The sequence below is a fragment of the Protopterus annectens genome, chromosome 15.part0 (genome assembly GCF_019279795.1).
Source record: "Protopterus annectens isolate FY-2018-M chromosome 15.part0, PAN1.0, whole genome shotgun sequence".
In the NCBI taxonomy this organism is placed as follows: domain Eukaryota; kingdom Metazoa; phylum Chordata; order Ceratodontiformes; family Protopteridae; genus Protopterus; species Protopterus annectens.
In genome coordinates this window covers 396,670,790-396,683,991 of record NC_056749.1, presented here as the reverse complement: position 1 = coordinate 396,683,991, position 13,202 = coordinate 396,670,790, and the positions used below count along the sequence as shown (strand labels likewise).

General features: G+C 37.6%; 1 protein-coding gene across 2 annotated transcripts in view; it reads right to left on the bottom strand.

The window, feature by feature from the left end:
• The window catches only part of HDX (highly divergent homeobox), a 587,780-nt gene that overhangs the window by 73,346 nt on the left and 501,232 nt on the right, over positions 1–13,202 (bottom strand). For both annotated transcript variants that reach the window (XM_044057137.1, XM_044057138.1), the window contains exon 8: positions 11,102–11,182. In XM_044057137.1, the coding sequence (XP_043913072.1) occupies positions 11,102–11,182 (81 nt within the window). The remainder of the gene's footprint in view (positions 1–11,101; positions 11,183–13,202) is intronic.

Genomic DNA, 13,202 nt, shown 5'->3' with positions numbered 1-13,202 from the left:
CCACATATGATGTAGGGACTGAGTGGCCTCCATTCATTTCCTTCTATAATCATCTCAAAGGTTAAGTACGCATGATCAGACCTTGAAAAAACCAAACTGCTGTTGGTCCAATTGTACGTGATTTTTAATAGTGAAGTTTATGAAGTCAGACATGATACGTTCCATGACTTTACAAATTAGGTTGGTTAGGCTGATGGGCCAGTAATTCCCATATTAAGTGATGCAGCCTCTTTTGTGCATGGGGCATCATTACAGCAGTGTTTCTCATGTTTTTAATTTCTCCAACTCTTTTGGGTTTCTAATACCATGACGGGAATAGACCCCATTCCCAAGTGAAAGTACGATTAAAGATCATGAAATTAGTATTGTTTCACTCTTTGATGTTAGCCAAAAGTGCTCTTCGCAGCACCAGCAATGTGCCCAGTAATGACTCCTGCAGTTCGTACGGTATTACATGAATTGGTAACGTATCTAAATACGATTGTAAATTCTTTTTTATAAGACCAGTTGCTCCTACTACTATTGGAACTGTCTAGATATCTTTCTTCCACATGGCTCTTGTTTCTGCCTGCAGATCAAGGCATTTTATGACTTTGTGTCTCTCAGTACACAAGACACTGTAGTCACAAGGTGTGGTGATTTCAACGATCAATGCTACTTTTGTCTTCTTTTCTTGGACCACTATATCTGGTTTTCTAGCATCTATCTTTTGAACTGTTGGTATTGGATGATCCCATGTGATATAAACTTCATCATTTTCTATGATTCTTTGTGGCTCATGTTTCCAGTGTTTTTCAGCCACTTTGATACCATAATGTTTGCACAATTTCCAGTGTTACAGTCTCGCCAAATTATTATGCCTTTCAGTATACAGTTCCTCTGCCATTAGTGAGTCGCAACCAACAACAAGGTGTATGACTATTTCCAATTCGGTTTTACAAAACCTACATATGTCTGTTTCTCCCACATGTTCAATGGACTTTGTAAACCAGTGTGTATATAGTCCACTATCTTGGGATGCCAATATTAACCTTTCATTTCTTGATGTGAATTCACCTCTCCTTAACCATTCCTGAATTTGTTCTTGATCAACAGGAGGCTCTTCCAGAAGTTTTCTATACTTGCAACTATATTTATGTTTTTTTCCACATTTCTTGCCTTCTCATCTAGTCCCTCACCTTATATTATTTTTGTTTTTTAGCACATTCAGTTGCTGCCTGGTTTTTATCTACTTCTGGTTTGACTTCCATTCCTGCTTGACGTCGATATGCTTCTGCTAAATTAAGCAAAGACGTCATCTTAGATTTATTCTCCTCAAGTTTCAAAACTTTCACTACATTTGGATCTTGTGAGGTCAGTAAATACGTGTGGAGTCCCACAATTGCAGAAATATACATGTAATCAATTTCAGAGAGGCCCATCCCGCCTTCGGAACAGGAAATATATAATCTTGGTATACACTGAGTTTTATAAACCATTTGGTGAACATGAAACATCCTTCTTATTTTAATATCCGGTATATCCAACACTTTTTGGGGCCAGTCAATCACTCCAAAACTATAAGTTAGGACAGGAAAAGCAAATTGATTTATAGCTTGGATCTTGTTCCTAGATGTTAATGCTGTTTTCAGGATTAATTTAAGTCTTCTAACATACTCCTTATTTAGTTTTATTCGCATCTGTTCATGTTTTATTGCTGATCTTTTATCAGTTCCCAAGTATTTATGCACTCTCTTTTGCTCAAGTTCTTTTATATCACATTCTTGTCCCAAACTGATGTTTTCCTGGTGCTGCAGTTTTCCTTTTTTAAAGATTGCTTTTGCACATTTACCAAAACCAAATGACATTCCAATATCATCTGAAAAAGTTTTGACAACCTGCAGCTGTGCTTTCAGTTCCTCATCTGTTGAGCTATATCGTTTTAAATCATCGACAAAGAGAAGTTGAGAAGTCATTAGGCTTTGTTGTTTTCTAGGAGCCAGATTGTAGCCATGGTCTAAGCTGCTAAGTAAACAGCTTAATGGATTAATAGCAAGGCAGAATTGCAACGGTGACAAAGAATCACCCTGGAATATCCCCCTTTGAATTTTTATCCCTGGGATAATAATATGTCCTTTATCATGGCTTAATTGCAAAGTAGTCTGCCACTGTTTCATGGTTACTGTAATGTAGTCAATCAGTGTAGGGTGTATCTTAAACATTTTTAAGCACTCTTTTATCTATGAATGTGGGATGCTGTCAAATGCTTTTCTGTAGTCAATCCATGCCATTAGATTCTTCTCCTTCTTACAGTTCTCCATTATGACTTCATTTAAAAACAAATGAGCCTTTGTTCCATATGACTTTCTTCTAAATGACTGCAAACTCTGTTGGCGTCAATTCCCGTGTACAGTTTATACACCATTGGAAGACAAGTTATTGATCTATAATTTTTAGGCTAGCTTGCAGGTTCACTCTTAAGTTAAGTTTTTCCTGTTGTTAACCAGTGCGGTGTGTGTTCAGGCTGCACATATAAATAGTTCTTACTCATGGCTAAATCCTCGTGCAAAGAAGTTAATACTTTAAGCCAAAAGTTAGGTACTGCATCTGGGCCGAGGGTTTTCCAGTTAGAGGCTTTTCTCAACTTTGCTTCAATCTCTCTGGCTGTTATTTCATCCCATTTCATATCCTGTACCTTTAAACTTCTTATTCTTTCTTTTACTTCTTCTATTCATTTAGCATCTTTATGTTCCACAGGATCTTCAAAGATACATTTCCAAAATATATCTACTTCCTCTTTTTTTGACAGTCTTTCAATTCCTTTTACCTTATTTCCCAGTTCTCTATAAAACGTTTTTGGATCATCAATAAATTGCTTATTTTGTGCTTTTCCCTTATATTTATCTTCGTATCTTCTAAGTCTTTTCGCCTGTTTTGAAATTTTTAGTTTGTTATCTCCAATAGTGCATAATAGATCCTGGTCTGTTCTAATACTGTGCATTGCTTTTATCGCATCTATCTTTCTTAGCATTTTTGTTGATCTATTCCCTCTTCTATAATCTTCTAAGAATGACACTTCTTGTCTTAGCTGCTTTATAGCTTTCTGTATTCGATATTTCCATGATGGTATTCGCTTTTGTCTTCTCTTTTCCCTCGCTACCCTGTATTCCTGTGGTAGAACTTTATCAGTTATTAATTTAGCAGCACAGTAATATATTCTGTTTACTTCTTTCGCATGGATCTCTATAGACATTCCTAATTACTGTGTTCATTTGTTTTATCAAGCTTCTGACATTTGGGGGTTTATTAACCTTCTGCAGTCTATTTCTCTCACTGATCTTGATATATTTGTCTCTGTCTATTAAATCAAGCAACTCTTCTCTTAATTCATTTTCTTCCACATTGAGAACACATCCCTTGTTTTCTGTTTTGTGCGGGCATTGTACAGAAAGTTCTATAGCATCTTTCTGTGGCACATTCTCTTCAATTTCATCCTGTGTCATCTGTTGTTCTGTCATATGGGAACTCACTGTCCTATCACTCCTCAACATTGACTGCATCAAAGTTTCCAAAGCTTCCTGTTCCTTTCCTTGCTGTCTAGCTTCAAATGAACGTTGGTTTCCTGTGGAAGGCTCCAAAATATCTTGATATGGCACCTGACCAATTGCTTCCTGTTCCAATGGTTTCCCCTTAATTTGGATCTCCATTGCTCTATCCTGTTGTGATGCTTTCTGTATTTGATTTACTACACTGAATCCCTCTCTTTGCAGGTGCTCCATAACCTCAATTTCTATTTCTTTGATTTCTCCATTACTAATCTCTTTTTCCTACTTTTCCTCTTAGTCTTCTAATATTTTGTATTGTAAATTTTTCCATGTCTGGATTCCTTTCCCTCTATTTTTCTACAAATATCTTTGGTGCTGCTTTTTTGTATTGGTTAGTCTTGCTTTCTCCTTTGCATAAATATTACACCATATTAAATCTCTTTTCCTTTCCCATGTCCATATTTCTTCTTAACATGTTCCCTGATCTAGTTTTTCCTGATTTTGGGGACTCACTCCATCATGCTGTGATGTAGTCTGTTTTAGACCTTCTACATTAAATCCTTCACTTCGCAGGCACTCCATAACTTCAGCTTCTATTTCTTTAACTTTTGCTTTACTAATCACCTTTTCTACAATACATCTTTGTGCTATTAATCTTTTTATTGTGAACTTTTCCATATCTGGATGCCTTTGCCTGTATTTCTCTTCTAATATGTTTGAGACTGCCTTCTCTCTTCTATTAGTTAACTTGGCTTTCTCCTTTACTCACCTTATGGAACACCCTGTGGCTAGTCAAATTAAACAAATGTAGGGCTGCTTCAATGACAGCTTGCTGGACACAAGTAATCTGGCATTCAGTAAAATTGTCTGGTCCCACAACAGTAGTGTTTTTAGTTTTAGACAGTACAGCCAGGAAATACACACACACACACACACACACACACACACACACACACACACACACACACACACACACACACACACACACACACTTCAAGCATGGGAATTAATGCCCTTCTATCTTGCCAATATGCCAACAGGCTGTTCTTAAAAATATCTAAACTAGTACTTGCTTTAATGTAATTTGGTAGTCTGTTCCATGCATCAGCTACACTGCCACAGAACCAATTAGTACACTTCTCATTCATACAGAATCTTCTACATACATTGTCTGATGATTTTTTAGTACTTTTTGATAACCCCAAACATTCCCAGAGGTAGTTGTCTCTAAATGCCCTATATACTTGAATAAAATCTCCTCTTAGATATCTGTAAGAAACACTGTACAAGTTCAGATATTTTAGTCTTTCGTAATAACTTAAATTTTCACCTCCATGCATGCCCTTGGTATATTTCTGCTGTACTCTTTCCAGTTTACTCATGCTTGTTTTCTTCCGGGGTTTACATATTGTTATTCCATACTCAAGTTTGAGTCTAATGTAACTAACAAACAGTGACTTCAGCATTTTTGATTTCCTAGACTTTATAATTTTTTATACAACCTATAGTTCTATAACTATCATTAACCAATTGGTTAATATGATTAGAACCCATTGCTGAATCTACCCATATAACCAGGTCCTTAAATGAGTCTACAGTTTCAATCACTGCGTGTTGTATTAAATATTCACCTTTCAAAATGTCTCCCAAATCTCATATGCTTAGTTTTTTATGTATTTATCAGCATATTATTCTTCTGTGCCCAAATGGTCAATTTAGTCAAGTTATTTTGTAGATATGTCTTATCTGTAACACATGTAATCAGTCTACTCAATTTCAGGTCATTTGTATATAGACAGTTGAACACCTCAGATGAAAAAGTTAGGTCTGAAAGATACAATCTAAACAAGTAAGGGCCTAGGACAGAGCCTTGTGGGACATCCTGACTGTAACCAAGGATTTTACCTGTCCAGTTGCTGTATGATGCTTGCTATGTCCAATTTGTAAGCCATGCAGCTATCCATCTTATCAAGAGTATATAAATACCTAGTTGTACTAATTTATTGATCAGTGTTTTGTGTATGACCCTGTCAAAAGCTGAAGTTAACTTTATATAAATGACATCACAGCACAATTTTGAATTCATAGCTGCTATTATATCGTTACAGAACATCATGTTACAGGAGGGAACAGATCTGTTTTCAACACATGCATGCTGATATATGGCTTCAAGTCCCAACCTAACCTGTTCTGACAATAACTTATCCAATATTACCTTATCCATTATTTTTCCACAACATGAAAGTAGAATTAAGGATCTATATGACTCTGGGTTGGTCCTACTCCCCTTTCCCTTGCAGGCTGGTTTAATAAGCACATGTCTCCAATCTTGAGGAATCTCCCCATATTTATATGACCCAGTGAATAATAGATATAATGGTATCGTAAGTTCTTGCTGAAGTGTTCTCAGGTCATCGTTACTGATTTTGTCTCCGCCCTGTGCTTTGTTTGGATCCAGTCTGCGCAGTTCTTTTTCAATATAATCTAATTTGATTCCAGTACCTAGGTTTGCCTGGATATCACTAGGACAACTTATCACGTCCTTTTGTGTGGCCAAACTGTTTTGCATAAGATTTTGTAAATATATCTATGATCTGTTATGTCGGAGAATAAATTTTATAATCTGCATACACTTTATCATTTTGCGTGTCTTTACTCGTTCCACATCTTGTTCATCTATAAAAAGGTTTCCTATTATGCTCAATATCTTTATATAAATGTTTTAAACATGTTTCTTGATCTTGTCTCACACTCCCATGGACATCCAGTAAGTCATATTCATATTTCCTGGTGAGGCATTTTAAAGCTCTCCTGACACTGAAGAGACAACAAACTGCTACATTCTCCTTGTCCAACCTTATGAACACAGTATCAGTGTGTATAACAGAGTAGTCACAGATTACTAGAACACTTTTATCTGAGCTTGTGGTAGTGGAGGGCTTAAGGCCCATATACTGAAATTTGTTGCTATGTGAGAGAACAGGAATGCTGTGGTAGATCATGTATGCTGAGATTTATTCCTTCCGGATCTAGGAAGTTTTGGAAGAGATTTTTTGACAATCTCAGCATATGCTGGTTTGGTGGGTACATGTATATGTGTAGTTGGTACTAGGTTGTGCTCACAGACCTTTGTTTTAAGTAAGAGGTTTCCCTCTGTGTTGACAACATATCTACATGTCTCACAGATTGTTATTTTATCAAAATGACAGCGGTAATGTTGATAATTCGCGATTCAATATTATTGACATTTCCTAGGTTACCTTGGCTTCCAATGATTTTCTACTTAGATTTGCAGGGGGATTCGAACATTTTCAAATCTGAGTTATGGAAACTTGGAACCATGCATTCGACCATCCCAGTTTCGTGTAACTGCTGTCCCACATTTTGATAGTAAACTAATGGTATCATCTGATTCTTTTTATTATCCAAACAAAGGTTTCAGAAACAGCAATGTATTTTAAAGCACAAAATATTTCTTTTCATTTTCAGCGATCACATTTAGGCCACTATTCTAGGGGACCTAACTAAACTACACAGCTTCATCTGAGCCTGCTCTTTTCTTAACTTCATTTTCTTAGTGTACATCATGCTTCCTCTATGGCAGGTTCTCTGTCTTCCTTGAATGTGGTCTTTGTACATAGAAGTACAGTCTGCTGCCAATATAACCCTCACAACTTGGACAAGTAGTTTAGTAAGTGGCTAAATGGATGGACATGGGGACCTAGAAAGACTTTCAGCTTGAGGATGCCTGACTTGGCCCAAGAATAACTTTCAGTTAGAAGCCTGTATGAGTGGTCTCAAAGAATGGAAAAGGTAGCTCTTTTAGTTTTAAACTGTTAGGAATAGGTCTCTGAAAGTAGCTCTGCCTGGATTCCTTCTGGCAAGAATCTATGCTAATATTTTGTGTGCGTGTATTTGTGTGTGTGTGTGTGTGTGTGTGTGTGTGTGTGTGTGTGTATATATATATATATATATATATATATATATATATATATATACATGTATATTTTTATGGGTTCACTTCAGAATGTCAAAGTTTCAAAACTGCGAATTTCATATGGTCGACACCATATAATCGAAGTTTTAAAACTTTGAATGTTCTGAACGGAGATCTGCATACAGCATGGAACAGGAAATGTTCCCTTTTCCTTGCTGTAGTGTGATCTCGGAGTTGGTATATTTAAGTAGCGGGGGATGTGGGGGGGGTTCAGGGGGGCTTAGCCCCCTGCAGAAACATTTAGGAACATGGTTTTGTGTTCTTTTTGGATGCATTTCAGAGTTTCAAAGTTATGAAACTTCGTTTATACAGTCTCGACCATATGTTCGAAGTTTTCAAACATTGAGATTCTGAAGTGAATCCATATATATATATATAGAGAGAGAGAGAGAGAGATCTGTATTATATATGTATATATATATATATATATATATATATATATATATATATATATATGGGTCTACTACCGGAGATCGAAATTACACCATTTCTAAATCCGGTAGTAGATGCCCACTAACGCGAAAGTGCACTTCACCGAAAGTTCACTTTCGCGAACACCACTAGAAAGAACGGGCAATGTCCTCCACTGTGGTGCGGTAGTCATGGACCTTAGGGTTAGGTCTTGTGTTAAGGATAGTGGATAGCCCTACTAGGTATCCACTATCCTTAACCCAAGCCCTAACCCTAAGGTACGTAACCATTCGCTCAAGTGGTGTTCGCGAAAGTGCACTTTCAATGAAGTGCACTTTCGCGTAACCGTGGGTCTACTGTTTATTTTCGAAAAAGTGAGTTTTCGATTATATACAGTAGACCCATATATATAAATACATATATATATGTATAAAATGTATTTGTTAACCAGGGTAGAACAGTAATGCACACAGACCATTTTTAGACTCAGTCCAGTAGCAATGTCTGGTTAAGCGTCTTGCACAGATTCACACAGTTGGGCAAATGAAAGCAGAGGGGAATCAAACTTTGGAACACAGGAAGTAGCTCAGTAGATAGCTTGACCTAAGTAGCTATATCTATATTCATACATACATGCACACACACAGTGTTTAAAAACATCATCAATCAGTGACAAAAATGACACTGACTAATCAACAGTGCAAAACCACAGAAGCCAGAACCATTGTAAAAGCAAAAGCAAATACGTAAATACTGCCTCTCTTCCTTAATACAGCAAACATGTTTCCCAACTACTTTGATGCAGCAACTGCAAAACACTCACACAGAAATGCTACATGTACAGAACCAGCACTGTAACACATACTGTATAAACTTAAGATCAATACAAAGGAAGCAACAACAAACCACTGTAAGGGCAGCAAGGCACATATTTACTCCACATCCTTTTACTTACATACAATAACTCTATAGTCATCCAATTATGACCAAAGGGAATTTACCGGTACTGGTCTACAGTTGAAAGAATGTAAGTCAACTACAGCACGTATCAACTTACTGATGTTCTGTGCGTCTGTGACAGATCCACAACCTGTTGATAAACTATAAACTGAGTGCTTGACACAGACAGACAGACACACATAGTGTGAGTTACACCCGTCTGATGTAACTACTATATCAAGCTTTGTGTGGTGGGGAGCAGATGAGGGGGGGGGGCAATGGGCCCCTCAATTATGAATGGCTACACTAAGTCACCTTGAGCTTAGTGCATTGTAACAAACAGTTCCATTAATTATAAATGCACCTATTCAGGGTCATCCTTCTAAATCAGAAGGATCTGCTAATTGGAGGTTCTGGAGCTTTTCAATCCCAAGTACCAAACATCTGCAATTTGAACCAGTTTCTTTTGCTACAGGATGGTTTGTATAAACAGACGGCTATTTCAGATGGTGAAAGTTAAGCTGATAAACTTGCTGGCAAAGAAGAATGATTTTTTTATGATTGAGATCTTGTTATGGGCAAAGCAATCAACTGATTTAAACAGTCCAACATATGCTGAATTTTCTTTTGTTTGCAGATAATATTCACTTATTGCTCTCGAGTGTCTGTGACCTTTCTTATGTACTGCAGCAATTTGCTGCAAAATGTGAAATTGCTGGGATGATAATCAGCACTTCCAAATCAGAGGTTGTGGTTCCCTCCCAGAAAAAAGTGTAGGATGCGCTTTGCAAATGGTGGGAGAGCTACCTCATGTAAAGTAGTTTAATTATTTTGGAGTTTTGCTCACAAGTAAAAGTTAAAGGGGATTGTAAAATGGATCAGTCAACGGGTACTGGACTGTGGTGGTGAAGCAAAAGTCAAATCCTAGAAAGACACTCTTGATTAATCAGTCAAATGATGCCCCCATCATTTGCTAGGATCATGACCTTGAATGCTGACAAAAAGGATTAGACCACAGATAAACGTGGAACAAATGATATTTCTTCAAAACGTTGCTGGTCTTAATCCGTGGGAGAGAGTGACAAGATGACCAATCTAAGAGGATCTTTACTAGAACCACTGCTCTTAAATAAGGGAAGAGTCAAATGAGGTGCTCCAGGTACTTAAGAGCTTATGCACCTTGGATGGATTCTTTGTGAGGTGTACCAGGCATAGTCCACTGGAACAAGGTCTTAGGACAGACCCAGGGTACACTGAAGAGATTATACCTTTCTGTTGGCCCTGGAAAGCCAAGGCACACCCCAGTGAGAGCTGGAGTCTGTTGCTTGGGGCAGGAAAGTCTGTCTGCCATGCTCAGCTTCCTACCACCACAACCCTTTATCAGGACAAGCATCTTTAGAAATTGGATGGATGGATAAATGAATGCATGGATATGCTGAATTCAGAATAGTACTTCTCTTTTTTTGTCAAATCAACATTTGCTCTGTGATAGAAATTGTAAATCATACAAACAATTCAGATGTTCTAAGAATTTATCAGTTTTTAATCTTCATTAGAAAAAGTCAGTGAAACTCAGAGCAGAAATGCCTACACACTAAATGAAACAGATTCCATGTAATTCAGCATTTTAAATCAGCTCAGTCCATCCATACAGATCATGTGTTTTTTTTTTTAATATTGCTCCTTGTCTCGTCTACAGTTGGATCTAACACAAGTGAATTTTAATTATCAGGACATATGTGGCAAGAATCACAGCAAGTACAAGTACAAGAAAGTGTACTAACAGTGGGGCATTTTCATCAGTTTCAGCTTGTGAAAGTAGAAGTTGATATTTAGTCACTGCACACTAGTCCTTAATCACTCAATTAAAGTAGCTAGCTTAAGAATGAAACAGAAGATGAAGCACTAGGACTGTTGACTGGCTTACCAACAATGCATTAAATCACCACAGGCAGAAACGACCCTCAAAACTTACTCCTACTGGTTACAAGCTTTTACACATTTGTTAACTGGGTCAGACGCTAGGAATGTCTGTGTCTTCATTGCATGGGTAACCTGGAACCTCACACTGGTTAAGTGATTTGCTCAGCATTCAAATGGAGAAAGAAGAAATCAAATGCAGGACTGCAAGAAGCAGCTTAGTTGCAACTCAAGTCTTAACTCTCTCTGCACTACTACTAGACAAGTTTAATAAGAATAACTGAGATTAACAACATCACAAAGACTTTACCTTAAATTCAAGGAGTGTACGCAACTGATCTACATCACAGTTACTGATCATGTCATCCTCATCATCAGGTTCTTCTATCTTCTGTAAAAAATAAAAAAATATTTTTTGTTTTAGTCTACATTGTAATTTTAATCAGTGCCTGCTTACAAGAATTCTCAAGGTGGAAATAAAAACTATTTGCTAGATTTAAAATATGCATTTCATTTTTTCTATGCAATAACTTTGGTATTTACTTATTAGCAGCCTTTTCAGTAAAGGCAAAAAACAAATTAGTTTTTGTTTTACATCATTATTTCTATCTGCATAAACATTGTGGACTATTCAACAGAGGGAATCACCACACAATAGTAAAATGGAACAACTCTTGTTTACTGACAAGAAGTGGTTAGTAAGAAGCACAGATCAAGCTCTAAAAGACCCCCCGAGGAACAGAAAATGATACAACTTAATCCAAATCCCAGGCAAGAACCATGGCGTCCTGGCACTTTGATAATATTGACACTTGTGTCTCACATTAACAGCTGCAAATCTCTCTTCTTGTTCCAATCAGTGGGAAGGAAGCATCTTGTCAGATACTGATGCATTTGAAGCTGCAAATCTAGGTGGTTTACTATCACATGTTCGACACTACTGTGGCTGAAAGTGCATATATCTGAAGAAAATGTTTGGAAATCACAACACCGACCACAGTAAATGCTGAACAGAGCATTTCAGTGAAGTTGAATGTCGAACATTTCAACTTCACTGAAATTCTCTTAGCTGCTAAACATATTTTAACATGTTTTGCAGGGGGGCAAGCCCCCCTGCACCCCCCATGTGGGGGGCTATACCCCTCACACCCCCTACTTATATAAACAAACTCTAAGATCGCACTACACTGAGGAAAGGGTACAATTCCCAACCCCACTATAGTGCGATCTGCACTACACTGTCAAACCTTGCTATAGCGGATGTTCGCTATTGTAAGGTTCAACACTACAGTACTCGCACTAATGGTTCTGTTACCTGATTTACGCACATACATTGATCGCACACAGCGATTGTAAACCGTTCTAGGTATACCATCATTCATGGGTCTGTACTTATGCATATTGTCTGTGACACAGTAAAGATAAATGAATAATAAACAGCTGATCAGAAAAGTTGCCCTACTATCAACAGGCAACCAGTCCATGTCTTTAATTAGGTTACAGTGGTGTGTGCATACCTCTCATGTGGAGCTCATTATGAGGAACGTACCTCATTTGAGGTCTTAAAACGTTCATGTTCCTCGAAGTTCCACATTGAAAGGGTATAGACACACATTCTGTGATAGGAATTTTTTTAACTGATATCCATGGTACAAAGAACTGAATCACATTAATTCATTAAAAGATCTTTATCATAAGAAAAAACAGCATATTTAACCACCCTATGACCTTCCTAGTTGAAGTGGTTAGTAACCCTTTACTATGTATTCCACATTTTGTCCATTTGTTCCATACTGTGTGGGTTGCTGTTCCTCATTTTGGGGATGGAAGGTTGAGAGCTATGGGTGTGTGAGAGGGGTCAGCAAGTAGAGCAAAGATGAAGGTCTTGTTTTCAAAACGTTGCACTTTATGTGTATTGCAGGCAGAAGGTGCAGACAGTATGGGCAGTACATATTCAAATTTAGGTAGGAGAACATCTTATAAATAGCTCTCCTGGTTTCAGGGGAAGCAGAACAGCTATTTTATAACAGGGCTTGATTTGTAAGCGAACCAGCTCTAGAATGGGTCTCCATGATTTGCCCTTTCATAGTACCAGAAAATGATCTAAATAAAAAACTGAGCACACTTCTGCTGTTGGAAATTGCTCTACTGCTGCATAACAGCTGATCTATCATTGGTCATACCAAAGATAACTGGCTTGCAAAATTTGCAGTACTTCCATGAATGGGGGAAAGATTCTGAGTTCTGTTTTGCAACCAACTGACATTCTCGCAATCACTCAGCTGTGTGACATTAGGGTAGACTATTACTCTTTGAAGAAACTTTTCATTCCACCTATGATTTGTGGATGGGCAGAGTTAGTGTAATTTTGTGTGCTATGCAGCCACGACCAAGAGGAAAAATCCAGGAAA